Source organism: Aquila chrysaetos, chromosome 2 (genome assembly GCF_900496995.4).
Source record: "Aquila chrysaetos chrysaetos chromosome 2, bAquChr1.4, whole genome shotgun sequence".
NCBI classification, from domain to species: Eukaryota; Metazoa; Chordata; class Aves; order Accipitriformes; family Accipitridae; genus Aquila; species Aquila chrysaetos.
In genome coordinates this window covers 76,945,661-76,960,599 of record NC_044005.1, presented here as the reverse complement: position 1 = coordinate 76,960,599, position 14,939 = coordinate 76,945,661, and the positions used below count along the sequence as shown (strand labels likewise).

Here is a 14,939-nt window from a genome sequence, read left to right as displayed (position 1 = left end):
GGGGGGTGGTTTGGGAGGGGTGGGTGTATTGTGAAGAGGTGAAGAAGATGAGAAAGCAAGGTGTGAAAAAACCACCAGCCTAGCCCGGGAAGGCTCTCTTCCCTCCAACTGTTTTTTAAACATGTGCCAGTGCGTTTTCTGCTCCCCCGTTTCCTCAGGCTCTCCTCCTTTTGCCTCTCCCTATCCCCACCCTCCATCTAGAAGGTTATACACAAGTAGATAACTCCCTTGAACGAACACTTTAAAAAAGGGAAAAGACAGCTATGCTGCTGTTGGCTTCTTTGTCTCTCGTGGCCAGAGGGGACCAGAGACCCTCAGTGGGGCAGAGGGTTCCCAGCAGCACAGGGCAGATGCTGTGCAGTGCTGGCAAAACTGAATTAATATGAATTTTTTGCAGTGGGGGGCCTCCAGGAAACTCCGTGTTATAAGGAAAGCTGTCAGAGCTCCTGGAATGGGCAGGGATAAGAGCAGGGGCAAATCATTGGCTTTTGTAACAAACTGTCCTATTGATAGTGGTTGAGGGTAACCAAAACCCCCAGTAAACACTTTAATAATTTTGAGACCAAATGCATAATTCATAATACTTAGGTGACCTTAGTCTCTTCTAAGTTCTAAGAATGATTTGCAGGAGTGCACGCTGCTTTTCTAACGATATCTGATTTGCTGCTAGCCAGTCACCACTAATTAAAAATGGCTCTTACATTGCTGCTCTGCTCGGAGCAGCATGGGACAAGCCAAGCTAACCTTGCCATCGTGTTAGTCACCACGGACGCTCTTTCTTCAACACAGTCCGTGTTGCTCAAGGCTTTCCAGCACGCTCTATGTGAGCCTCAGATCCAGATAAACACACCTAAATATAGAAGTTTGCTTGTAGGTGGGTACGTGTGTGCTACGTGTCTATACTTCCAGCATAGTCGGTCAAGATCTAGGGCTTAGTTCGGCAGCGTACATAGAAGTGTCCCCTGTTACATGATATTCCCCGCTCTCCAGCGACTTCTCCTGAAGGGCGCAGCCTTCCCAGGTCCGAGAGCATAGCTGCCAGACCTCGGGCATGTCTCAGATCCCTTAAGGCATCTCAAATGGCACTGCACAAATAAATTCGGGCAGCTGAACCGAGCCTTTTTTGTACCAAGCCCAGAGCGCGGGTCAGCTGGGCAGCCAGCGGGAGCCTTCCTGAGGATTAGCTGCACCTCTCTCAGTTGACGTGATTTCCTTGGGCTGCACGGGGAGTTTAGGCACCTGCTTCACATGCAGACACCTAAATTTAAATGTCTTCACATGGAGCTGAATCCCACCCCATCTATTTTTCTGATCTCCGTTAGAATTTGTGATGTCTAACTTTTCCTGGTCAGTTGTCCTATTTCTGAATTCGCACCCAATCCCCCTGCATTTGGTTGTCATGCTCTTGAGACTTGTTCTTGGCAGAGACACCCCAGGATACTTTATCCATTTCTGGCTCTTCTTCATCTCTGAACATGTTGGATTTACATCTAGAGGCAAATCCAGCTTTTTTGGTAGCCAATTATATAGTAGCCACCTATGATCCACCTATGTAGTAGCCAAAGGCATTCGAAAATGTCAGAGCATAAGACAGGCATAAGGTCAGCCTGGCCTAACGCACTGTGTCCAACGGTGACACACTAGCCAACTTCTCTGAACGGTCAGAGATTACACGAGCAGGGCAAACATACAACGATATTTCTCCATAAGAGTCTCTCAACCTCCAACAGCCTGCTAATTGGAGAAGTCCTGTGCCAGAAGTGGGCTCTTGGTATTAATTAGCCCGCGATTAAATCTTCTCCCATGAGATCATCCGGCTGGCTTTGAACTTAAGTAAACTTATAGCATCTTGTGACAAGGATTTCCACAATTTAATTTAGTGTCCTGCTCCTTAAACTACAGGTTGTCTGTACCTTTAGTATTGTAATAAGAGGACAAAGCCATCCATAGGTGAGTTCAAAGAAACCCAGGATGTTTGCAGGCAAGGGTATTTGGACCTCAACTTGCTTTGGTGGCTGAGCAGAGTGAACCAAGGCTATTTTATACTGTACTGGACGGAACAGGCCTTTTCACTTGCTGGGTCATTCTTGTCTTGTAGGAGCTACGCTTGGGTCAAGATGAGTGTTCATACCCAACACAAAAGAAGCAAAACTCATGTCAACAAGAACTTGCTTTCAGTTCTTCACTGGCAAACATGGGTTTAGATTATCCTTGCATAGAAACACACAAACACCACAAAATCCTAAGATTTAAAGCAGGTATTTTTTACAGAGGCTCTTTAAGCTTTTGAAGAAGGTCAGGAAATTAATTATGAGGTGATGAAGTAACACAGAGCTTGTTCTATGCTTTTCCCCTCCGTGCCCACCGGTGTGTCTGCCCCAATCATCGTAAAAGAACATTATGCCTTCACACAGCATCCGTGTGCCATCGCTGTGCTGTTTTTCCTCATCTCCCTTTAAATGCTGTTCTGGCATTAAGGGCAGTTGGCTGATTAGTTCACGCGGAACGAACTCACTCTCACAGTTTGAATCTGTGACCTGAAGAAATAAATCCTAACACTTGCTGGGTTTCAACAAACTTTTCAGGCTGCCAGCTAAAAGAATGCTTCTGAGTACCCAGCACTGTATTTCTTCCTTTCCAGGAAACGGTACATCAGGGGAGTTATGTCCAGAAACTACATGCCTCAACCACGCAGTGTTTGTACTCATAGGAAATTAACACCTGTGCTTCTAAGTCCGGTTCCACTGGACTCTCGCCACTTGGGCTGCTCTATTTTTTTCTTACCTTTGTTTTCTTTTTTGCCATTTCATAAGAAAGTTGCTATGGGAAAAGATATAAAAGGAAAAATTTCTAATCCATCTACTGATTTATACAGTTTGCTACATCAGGCTTCAAAGCTGATGAGGTTCCTTCAACGCTGCTCCATTTATCCACATGTTTTCAACATTACTACCCTCAGTTTTCGCCCTGGAGGCTCCCAAGGTAGTTTTTGACACCAGCCCTGACCTCACATCCCTACCTCAAAGAGGAATCTCAGTCCTTCGGTTTCCCACCCACTGCAGGAGTCTCTCTTTTGTCCCCTCATTCAGCTCATGTACATGTATGTGTTATTTATTGGTGCTCGGTCATTAATGTTTTCTGTAATGTATTTCTTTCAGACATCATTGTTCTCATCGCTTCAATAGCAGTTGTTTCTGCAAAAACTCAGGGTAACATTTTTGCAACATCAGCACTGAGAAGTCTTCGTTTCCTACAGATCCTTCGTATGGTGCGCATGGACCGAAGAGGAGGCACTTGGAAATTATTAGGTTCAGTAGTTTATGCACATAGCAAGGTACGTAATGCTAGATGCTGATTTTGTCTGGTTGATAGTTTCACTCGATGTGATTCAACAAGAAGCCAAGGAAACAAGCATTTATCAGTTTTGAGCAGAATACCTACAATTTTCTGAAGTAACATCAAGTTGTAATGGGCATTAGCACAGATACATCAGGCCATGTTAAATGCTAACAGGTTTTGCAATATGTTGAAAATGTTGTCCTTGATATGCTGTTGTAATTTGATATATACTGGTGAAGTTGCTGAAGCATCACAGGACTGGATTTGGTCCACTTTCAGAGAAAATTTGCATCCGTAGGGAAGCATTTGACTTTTAACTGCTCAAATGCCAAAAAAAATATATAGATCTTTTCATTATGTCTTCCTTGAAATGCCATTCTGTTCAGTCTTTCAAATGGATATTGATCTCTGGTTTCTTTTATCTAGGAATTAATCACAGCCTGGTACATAGGATTTTTAGTACTCATCTTTTCGTCTTTCCTGGTTTATCTGGTGGAAAAAGATGCAAATAACCAATTCTCCACATATGCAGATGCTCTCTGGTGGGGCACAGTAAGTACAGAAAAATAATACACACTCTTTAACCGGTATGCTAGAATTTCACCTACTGTAGATTTTAACTTAGTGTGCTGTTCAGTGAATTGTTTTCACTGGCAGAAAACTGGTCTGAGAAGCTTCTTCCTCCAGCTGTTCTCTTGCACATCCATAGTTCATTTCACCCCATCTTGCAGAACAGCTGTTTATGTGTTCCTGCTGCAAACCAGACCACTAAACCTTCAAGAGAAGAAAGCATTTTCTTTTTTAACCCAGATCCTTTCAGTAATACAGTTTGTAATATGGTCCCACAAAGAGCTGCTTTGATCCAAATCAGAGGGCTGTAAGCTGCAGTGCAGGAAGAGGAACAAGTGTCAGGAAAGAAAGAGGGAAAAAAATCTCACATCAGCTTTGCGGTGAAGAGAAGAGTATCATCAGCACCCTTAGAATTATGTTGTTTCTCCCTCCTCTGTACCTAGAGCAGAAAAAGCAAGAATAAATATTCCCATTCTGGTTCAGCAGTGTTATTTTTACAGGTATAAAAGCCCTGATTTAGTTGAGCTCATGCTTAACTATCAAATCAATTGGTTTTCCTTTGTTGAAAACTGTGGGATCTAAGTACATGCCTGACAGCTTTTCTGAAAGAAGGAGGATTATAGGAATGCTTACATGTTTAAATAAACCAGGCTTTAAATGAACAACAAAAACTAGGTCTGAAATTTTGAAAATTTTTTTATGGCATAGTGTGTAGGGTTTTTTGCTTAAAAATGCCCTGTAGTGAGCTAGACGCCTGCACTGTGTGGGAGTTACTTAGGCAGCTTAAGAAATCTGCCCCAACAAAGCCTATGGCAGAGCCATTGCCAGGCAGTATAAACTGCTTTTCTTTTCCTTCTGATGCAGTAGAACTAACACCATGAGCTCCGACAGTGTCTGAGTAGTGACGTGATGCCTGTGAGATCATTAATGCTGACATAACCTAGAGCACTCATTAGTTTTCCTGGAATAAGTGCAAGATCTGAACCAGCCTCTGCCACCTCTCCTCACCAGAGAGATGCAGAAATGAAGCTTTCGCACCTCAGACCTTCTGCTGACAAGACTTCATCTGCGCTCAGTGGTGTCCACAGGCTCAGAGCACGCGTAGATGGACCGTGCAAAAGCCCTTTCCAAAATGCTTGAAATCCTTGAGAAATATTTTTAATAAGTTTTGGTTACGTCTTGAGCAAAGGTCAAGGTCATTTCCTATTAGTAAGATTAGTTTGGTTTTGTATTAGTATTTGTATTAGTTTGTATTTGAAGTTTGTTCATCGAAGGGTTAATCATTTGTTACACGTCCTCCCTAGAGACTAGATTTCTGTGTTACCAGTGCACAAAATCCGGGAGCTTGGAAAAGCCAGACCTAGTAGGTCTTACTTGTGCATCTACAAATATACAAAAATATTTTTCCTGAAACTTGTTGCTTTAGAGCATCGAGGCAGATCTCTGATAAAATACACATTTTTATCCTGTAATCCAAACACATGTAAAATTCATATCGGCTGAAGTCATGAGAGAAGGTTTTACCCTCGGTCCCATCACTGTAGTTTATTTTGTTTCACTTTTCTTCAAAAGCTGAGGTCTAGGTTTGGCTTAAAGCTTTCTAACCTGCCTGGAGTGACACGGTTGGGAAGCGTGTGGCTTGGGACGCTGGGGTCCTCGCTGATGGGTACCCCGGCTCTGGCAGTCCGCAAACACCGTTGCCCCTTCGGGGGTGGCAGTGGGGACGCGGTCCTGCGCGAGACCCTCCGGTGGCAGCGCACGGGTCTGGCGATGCGGGTTTTCAGCCCTTCGATTCTCCGGGGAACGCCGTCTACCCCTCCGCAAAGCCGTGGGTGACCTAGCGCTGTGTAGGCGGGGAGTTTGGACTAAGCGCAGGATCGTTCCCACCCGCCTGCTGGGGAAACCTATGGGTGAGGAACGGGACGGTCCCAGCAACCTCAGACCTCAACCCTGACATCTGGCTGAGGCTCGGGTTAGATCCACATCCTTCTCCCTCAACAGCTCCGGCAGCAGGAACAAGGTCTTTAGTTTAGAATTTGCTTCTCCACTACCTGCTGACTGCTATTTTTTAAGGAAAAGCCCTGCTAAAAAATAATCATTGTATAAAGTGGTGCTTAAAATATTTTGTACACTATGAAGTGAAAAAGTATGACTCATAGGTCAGATAAGTGGTGCAACTGAGAAAATAGGAATCTTTTCTTGACATCAGCAGGAAAAACAACAAACTGTAATCAAAAACCTGAAAACAATCTGTATTGTATATTTCTATATCTTTTTTCTTTCCCAAGTGTGTGACATGAATACATTTAAATTTTTAATGTGCTTAAGTGCACAAAGTTACTGAAAATCAGTGTTCCCCCTTACCTGTTATCTTTGCCATTTTAATAATAGTATTTTTTGTATAATATGTAAAACAGTATGTGGGAAATGCATAATGTGCTTCTTAGTCATGGTTGTTTTTACTGCCAGAGTAACCCACATGCAGATTTTGAAAAGGTCAGATTGTATGGCATTCTAGGGGAAATCAATGCTTAGCCTCGTTGATTTGTTTATTTGCAAAAGTTGTTCTAACTTAAACCACAGAGCATCTACCAAATCCCAGACTGAATTCTGTGTGGCAGAGGTACAAGAAAGAAAAGACTCCATTGAAGTCAGGCGCAAATAGTCATCTTAAATTTCAGGCTTTTAGGGGCACTTTTGCCCCCCCTTACAAGACCAGACCCAGCATGCAGCAATTAACCCGCTCATCAATTCAAATTATTTGAGGGCCATACCCTGCTATGGTCATTTCACTGACTCCATTTCTGAAGCCTGCATTTTTACGCTGAGATGAAAGGCAGGATATGGCATCCTGATATTTACACATGAATACTCCACTGTATTTGCAATTGCATGTTGTACTGTGCAATGCGCAGCTTAAACATCATGCTAATGTTACTGTTGTGAATATTCTTGGCGTTGGGGTCCCCACAGTGCTGCCAAACACAACAGCACCCAACAGGGTGTGTTATATGAAGAGCTCAAGTTCAAAATTTGCTTTGGTAGAGAAGGTAAATTCAGTTAGCAGAATAGAATAACCAAACTATATGGGAACAAAAGATCAATTTAAAAACTTAAGTATTTCAAAAGCAAACCATGCATGGTTTTCTGAGAACTGCTAGTGTTAGCTAGAACTGCGTGTGCTTATAGTGGCATTTAGTTTGTACGTTAATTAGTTTTACCTGCAAATGTAATGCAATTAAGATTCCTGTCTCTCTTACACATTTGACAGTTTCTCTTAATAAGACGTTATTTTCAAGTGGTGTCCACTAGTTACAGTTGGATACAGAATGGCTCTGGCACTCCACAGTGACCTGTAGGTGAACAAAACATATTACACGGAATAATATTGTCACAATTACTAGCTCAAATGAGTTAATATCGATGACATTCTTCCCATTTAATGTAATGATAGCATGAGCGAACTACATTTTTTTCAGTTAATTGATGTCAGGTAAAGTTTCAAAAGGTAAGTACTGCTAGCAGGACATAAAATGACATCAGAAAGAAATATTAGGGTAGAGAGGAGGGCCTCCTGGGTCCTATCTCGTCTAATTGAAGGCACCTAGCTTATATAATCACATTCATTATTATATTACCTCACTTACTATTAGCATATTTATTAGCTCCAGCAATGAGCTACAACAGAAGTTCTATCATCGTTGTGAGTTTTGAGTCTAGCCAGATGACACTGCCTGCCTTGGCTGGTCTGTCCAGACACCTCATTTATAGAAGCAACCAAAATGGAGTGTTTTGCATCTGGTACACAAGACAGGACTCAGCTAGCTCGTTTAGCCACGTAGGAATGGGATTCAGTTGCTTGAGCACAGACATACAGTGCCCTGGAAGATCTGCTGGAGGGTCCGCTGCCTCTCCTGCGGGTGGTCCCTGTTCAGATGCCCTAGGGCATCTCCGGTGGCACTGGACACTTGTTTTCTGGCAAGCCCAAGTCCTACATTTTAGGATAGGATGAGTTACCCGCTGGAGGAATCTCTCTTTCCATTGTGCATGTTGCGGTGACTAGACATGCTAAACACCTAAGCGTTTTATTTTTCAAGTTAGGTGAAATGAGTCCTGTACAGGTAAACTCTAAAGGATTTGGTTTATTGTCCTGGTTTAGGCTGTGGTGATCAGACACGGGGCTCCTCAGCCAGTATCCCCAGAAAGACATGATTTGTGCACCTAGTTATTTCTTTTACAGTATCTTGATCCTCTTTTTCACCACTTTGCTTCCTCTGACCAAGTCTCCTCTCAAATATACAACCTGTCCCTAATTACCTGCACAGGTTTCCTACAGATTTTGTAGTTCTGTCACCTAGTCACTCTTGGCCTTGTACGGTACCGCTGATGCCGTCACCTAGGTGCCGTTGACCTTGCAAGATTGTGATCCCTGAAAGGTCCCAAATAATTTCTGCCCGTCACCTTTGAACTTTGGTCACTTCTCCCTTAACCACCCGTGGGATCCAACCTTCCCTCACAGTGCTAGCTGTAACTTCTCTCTGCTTCTTACGTTATCATCAGTGACGTCTGGAAATTTCTCATGTTGTCACGGTCTCACGTCCAGTAGTTTTCCACACCCCGTTCAGTTAATTTAACCTCAGCATTATGCCAGTCAGGGCCTGGCCAGGGGGTTAGTCATTCGCTTGCAGCACCAACAAAGATGCAGAGGATTATTCCTGAACTTGACCCTGAAGTTGTCTGGAAAAATATTTTCTTAGTTGTGTGATGAGAGGAACATAAAATGAAGATCAAACCCATTTGTTCAGTGTTGAGTAAGGTGATACGGCACGGTGCTGACACCTATACGCCCATGTAAAGACCATCCCGAGATAAAACAGCTCAATGTGAGCAAGAAGCCAGTGATATTCTTAATCACAGACTGATACCATTAAGTCCTCAGGACCTGAAAGAATGGGGGGAAAGGCTTTAATATGGTCTTGTTATTTTCTTTGGATAAGTTCCAGAGATACAGTCTGTGCGACTGCTCCTGGTTTTGGATCACTCCCAGATGTCGGATCCCAAAGGTTCAAGTTTATCTTTGACTTCTTCGGAAGACAGTTCGGTGGCAATATCATTAATATGCAGATGACACTTAGTTCTGTTTCCTTCTTCTCAGCCCAGGCAGGAGATATCTCTGTACTTTCCAGTGTCTGGCAGAGATAGGGAGCTGGACAGAAGCCAAGAAACCAGGCTCGTTCCAGAGCCTCAAACTGCTTCGCAGTGACTGTCCTGGAAATGAATTTTGACAAACTTTTATTCAGGGATTCATTTGTTCAAGCGCTTTGCTGCTCTCAGGGTCTTAATAGCCTCAAACTTGCGCTCTGACGAGAAGAGCTGGGAAAACCTTCTTCAGCCGACAAAGGAAATCCAAATCGAGCCCCTCTGCCAGGGCAAGAGCATGGTTGCATCAGCTCACCTCTGCGCGGAAAGAGGGAGCTGCCTTCCCACCTCCCTTCCTCCTTATCGCTCAATCTCAGCCGCACGCTGCCTTGTGCAGGCTCTGGAACTCGTTAGGCGCCTCCATGAGCTAACACAACTCACCGAAAGAGCAGAAACAAACCACGCAGAAATGTGGATAATTCTCTCCACCTTCCTGGGTTGCATTGGCTCTCCAAAGAGTCCAGCAAAAGCCGGGGAGAGGGGATGGGGCAGGGAAGCGAAGAGGAGCAAGGAAGGAGAGCGAGACCTGATAAGCACGCGAGGTGGTGTGTCTGTGACCAGGGTAGCATTACAAAACTTGAGACTTGATAACCACTTGAAATTTCAGCTGCAGCCTTAGTTCAGCTCACTCTCTTTTAGTCACTATGGCGCTCTCAGGGTAAATTACACCCGCAGCTTGTTCCCAACAATGGGAGCAATTAAAAGCACTGTTTACTATCTACAGAGCCCTAAATAGTTGAAATCTAATTACTTCCAAAAGACTTTCCTTCTTTTGTCCTGTGGTGACCCCAGCATTAAATAGAATTGCTTTGGCCGTCTTGCCTAGGAATGAACTTTGAGGAAGCTGGAAGCAAAATAATGTCTCTAGAAGGCATTTTCCTGAAGAATTCGTTCCTGCCAGAATATTTGCTAAGCCTGAACTTGCCCACATTTGGTACACGATGTAAAATAATTCTCCGTGCACATGTTCTCCACTAATAACAGGCTCTGGAGTCCTTGGCATTCAGCCTACTGTTGTCTATCTTTGTCCTTTAACAGCGCGTGCCGTTGCCCGAGCACGCGCCCTGCAGCCTCCCACCCGCTCTTTGGAAATGCTCCGCTCTGCCCGCACCAGGGAAGCGCAGAGCCGTGACTTTCCCCACCAGCCCAGTCCCCAGGTTTGGGACGGGCACGCTTCCCGGGCCACGAGTCGCCTGGAGGACGTTTCCTTGGGTTGGAGAAGACCCTCAGCCACACGCAAGCTTGAAGCCGGAATGTTTTGCCTTGGAGATATGCTCGGTAAACCGCAACCACGCACCATTATCCCAGCGGCATTTGCATTTCTACGTGGCCTGCGGCCAACGAGTTGCACGTGGAGAGTGTCCCAGCGGTACCAAACTCCGCCGTCACCCGCACCGGTGCTCCGCGGCACGGGTGCTGGCCTCCACAGCACAACTTTTGAAACGTCTGTGTGCTGAGCCTCTGACGACACTCGCCAGGCGAAGGGATTACGGATGCCGTCCTCTTTCTCTCCGACCTCTCCCCACGTAGGTCCGAGCTAACGTTGTCCAACAGCCTGAGGTACCTCTGCATCTGCTGCGCAGTAGTCGTAGTCTTTGGACCTTCGCATCAGGAGTGATATAGGTATATCCGAGCCTCTCATAAGGAAGGGGAAAGGACCAGGAACTTTACTTAAATTTCCTTCCAGCTACTGATTACTGGGTTTTGTGTTTCAGAAGATAATCCACTTCAAATTGTACTGATGGTCTTGTGGAAAATGCAGCTGCTGCTTGCTCTTCCTTTGACTTCATATCATCTGCGAACTTCAACTTCCTCCCTACTGTATTTTTCCACTATTATATTTGTGTAGTTGTGCAAATACATACAGTTATATTTCCCTGCAGAAAATAGGTGAAACACCTTTACGACCATGGAAAAGAACACTTTTTTCTGCCTGACTCACATAATTTCCCATCATTTCACTCAACTTTGAGATCCCAGACCTTCCATTTTATTATTTTTTTAACTTATTTATTGCTTATTTAGGTGTTTTTTCTCACATTTATTATTTATCTTGGTTTTATTCAGTCATAAACAGTATTAAGTTTTAATAGAAAAATGTATTAACGTTTATTTATGTTTGGTTTTCTTTTAGAAACAACTATATATATATATGTTGTGTCTTGGATTATTTAGTGGAAACGCTGTTTCACGCAACATAAATAATCTGCAACTAATCCCTCAGTGACTTCTGGTAAACCACGATGTTCATTTGTTTCTTTTTAGATCACATTGACAACCATTGGCTACGGAGACAAAACTCCTCTTACTTGGCTTGGAAGGTTGCTTTCTGCAGGATTTGCGCTACTTGGCATTTCTTTCTTTGCACTACCTGCTGTGAGTATGCCTGTAAAATTTGTAAAAAGGTAATAGAAACTTCTGTAGCTCCTCCCGCTGTTACGATACAAAAAGCTGAAGGAAGCTGAAGGTTGCTCTGTGACAACACTAGTGAACTGCTATCCAAAATCCAAACGAAAGGTTTGGGGTCATTGCTTGAGTTTTGGGGAGTTTCTTTGGCATGGACAAAACTGGGAAATAATCCTAAATTAGGTAGCATACTATTGTATAATGTTGAAATTCCTTTCTTTTTTATGAATTGTGGCCTATATATTACTGCTTTTCTTTCAGATTTTTGAAAAAAAATCAGTTGATATGTTTTTCTGAATTAGATTCTATTGAAAAAAAAAGTGAGATATTTCTAATAGGTTGTCTTGTATGGCCATGTTCAGGCTACCAACAGAGAGTAGCAGAAGGCATTAAATCAACCAAAAGTTAATGTCATTGAATGTAAAAATGCAACTATCATTTTCTGTGAATGATTGTAAATAAGTGTGACAGTTTATTTACATTGCTTTTATCAATGTTCCAGAGACTTTAATGGAAATGGGAATCATCTAGTAGCTAGAATATAGTGTAGCTTCAGAAATAACTTTTCATTTTTGTGAGTGAATTTCCTTTCTTTTTTAAATTAGTATTGAATAAGCACAAAGTCAGAAGTGACATTTGTATTTTGTTGTATTGCATCCAGTGCAACATATACAGAAAAGCAATACTTTAATACTCAGATTCAGTATCCGTAGATCACTATAAAACATGTGTGTTGTAATAATACATTTGTTTTCAACCAGATAGACAAACCAAGATTAAAAGTCAGCATTTGCCAACAGCATTGAATCATCTGGTGTACTGCATTTGTTTCTTACTCTAAGTACAGAGAGTATTTCAGTATCCCTAGCGTATTATAATGCATTATGATTATGATTATAATTATAATTATAATACATTACCTGTTTGTGAATCTTTGACATTTAGTGGCAGCTACTGTAACTAATTCCCTTTGTCACCTAACAAGAAAGTTAGTTTTAGCAGGACTACAATGAACATGTTAAAGGTGAATAACCTTATATATCACAGATGCCAGAAATTTTGTTCCTCGTGTAGTATCTACGTACAGATACTCATTTTCCTCATAAACACTTCAGTGTTGAGTCTGTCTGTAAAACAAGACATATGTGTGAATCTTGAGCATTTCTGATATTATTTTATCCTGACTAAAAATCAAGTGGAAATACTCTCTCTTACAATGCAGATATGCCCAGCAGAAATATTACACTCCTTGCAAGCCAAGGAGGGAAACATTCTCAATCTTTGGGTCTGTTCAGCAGCAGTCAAATTTATCTTACTTATTCAAAAGTAAAAAGGCTAAAAGGGGAGAGGTTTCATCATCAGCTTTTTTTCATAGCCTATAGGATGAACAATGGGGTTTATTTAGATAGGAAGTGAGAAGAAATGGTCTTAAACTGCTAAGCAAGGCATTTTCTAACTTTTCCAAAATCAAAAGTTATAATAAGCACTGCAGATACGGACTTTGCGGTCCATATATATCTGGCATATCTGGCAGCTGGTCATTTCATCATCATTCCTGGCTTAAGTTCCTCTGAATGTTCCTCCTTGATTTTATATATATATACACACACACACACATATATATATGTATATCTGCGTGGCCTTTATTGTTGCAGGAACATAGTATAGCACAAACCCAAGCAATGGTTGGGATGAGTGGTCATTGGGAGCACCACAGATGTTATCTCATAAGTACGGAGTCTCCCGCTTCGCCACGAAAGGGGCACGGTTGTTAAGCCTTATACTGTCCTATACTGTCATAAATGTGTTATCTGAAGCAATCATATGGCATAACGATCTTCACAAAATCTTTCTAGTTGATTATGTATGTTTGTTGAAGAAACAACCTACGTAATGATAAATGACATATTGTATTGCAGGGCATCCTTGGCTCAGGATTCGCGTTAAAAGTGCAGGAGCAGCATCGTCAGAAACACTTTGAGAAAAGGAGGAATCCAGCTGCCAGCCTGATTCAGGTAAATATGAAATCAGCGAAAAGATAATAGTAGGTAATTTAAAGTACATATTGGAGCAAGTTTAATTATTTCAGTTTGGAAATTTTGTGGAAATAATGTTTAACAGATTGGTTAGTTTCATGAAATAATCTTGTGCAGTGATTGCCGTGTGTTGCCATAGTTGTGTCTATAGTGTATTTCTATGTGTAGTTTTTGAGTTCTTCTATCCATGCTGAAGAAACCAAGTCGAAGATGTCAATTGCATGCCTGCAGTTAGTGAATTACTTGGAAAAATAGAATTGATCCCTAGACAACCCAACTGACAGCGCAGCACTCTTGCCTATATTAAGCTACTTTTCATCTAGTACAGGGTTTAGAGGGCTCCAATGAGTGATATACTTGGTGAAAATGAAGTGTGTCCCACCCAGAGAATTGCTTTCTCTGTTAGTCAATTCAAAAGCTGGAAATGTAGGCGCTAGCGATTCCAAAATGTCTGAAATTGTCTGAAGTGGTTTCAGCTCCAATATTGACATGATGGTGCAGATCAACAATTGAGAAAGATATTTTTAAGCAAAAGTGGCATGATATTTGTTAAACAGCTGTTTTTCATGGGTTTTTCCTTTATTAACAGTCCTAGGTAAAAATGAGAAAATCCTCTAAAGACTGATTTTGCACCAAGCTTTACTCTACTTGATGCACTGAAAAAACAAAGGGGGAAATAATCTTCTAGCATCCTAGTTTATTTTCTTGGGATCCCAAGCGTTTTATGTTTACCATTTATGCTGTTTTTTTAGTTCTGAAATAATAAATCCAAATAAAGAAGCTGAGCGTGAATATACTAGACTTCCCTGATAAGTTCAGGATAGATGCCAGGCTGTCTTTGAAGCATTCTTAAAGTTAATAAATGTTTTCCATTATTACTGTTCAATGATTATTAAATACTAAATATTTGAGATGGCTGTTCAGCATTCACGTGTTCATTTTCAAGTTCAGCATTTTCAGTGATCTGGAAATTAATACAAACTTGCTGATGGAAATATTTGCCAATGGCAGAAGGCCTGGCAGAGTAGGAAAGGTGAGGGCAGGCGCACGGGAATGAACCCAAGGACGATCAGGGTGACTTTACAGGGTGGAGTGATTCCTACCAAATGTCTCAATACGCCAAATACAAAACTTGATCTAGAAACAATGAATTCAGGCTACTACAAGAGGCCTCTATCCCAGTACTAGTAACTCTGGAAAGGATTTGACCAAGGATGAGATACACAGATGAGAAAGAGTGGGAAAGAAGGGTCAAGAGCTTCATACAAGTCCCCAGCATGTTACTCCAGCTGGTTTATTATGGTCCTTAGGTACAGAACCAGAAAGGTAACCATTAGGAGAAGGCTGATATTACCACTGTGTATGGTGATGCTGGTACTAACATGCTAC

At 42.2% G+C, this 14,939-nt stretch overlaps 1 protein-coding gene across 3 annotated transcripts in view; it reads left to right on the top strand.

Moving 5' to 3' along the window:
• KCNQ5 (potassium voltage-gated channel subfamily Q member 5) overlaps positions 1-14,939 on the top strand; it is a 293,672-nt gene that overhangs the window by 239,047 nt on the left and 39,686 nt on the right. For all 3 annotated transcript variants that reach the window (XM_029999865.2, XM_029999856.2, XM_029999873.2), the window contains exons 4-7: positions 3,159-3,334; positions 3,766-3,891; positions 11,374-11,484; positions 13,434-13,529. In XM_029999865.2, the coding sequence (XP_029855725.1) occupies positions 3,159-3,334; positions 3,766-3,891; positions 11,374-11,484; positions 13,434-13,529 (509 nt within the window). The remainder of the gene's footprint in view (positions 1-3,158; positions 3,335-3,765; positions 3,892-11,373; positions 11,485-13,433; positions 13,530-14,939) is intronic.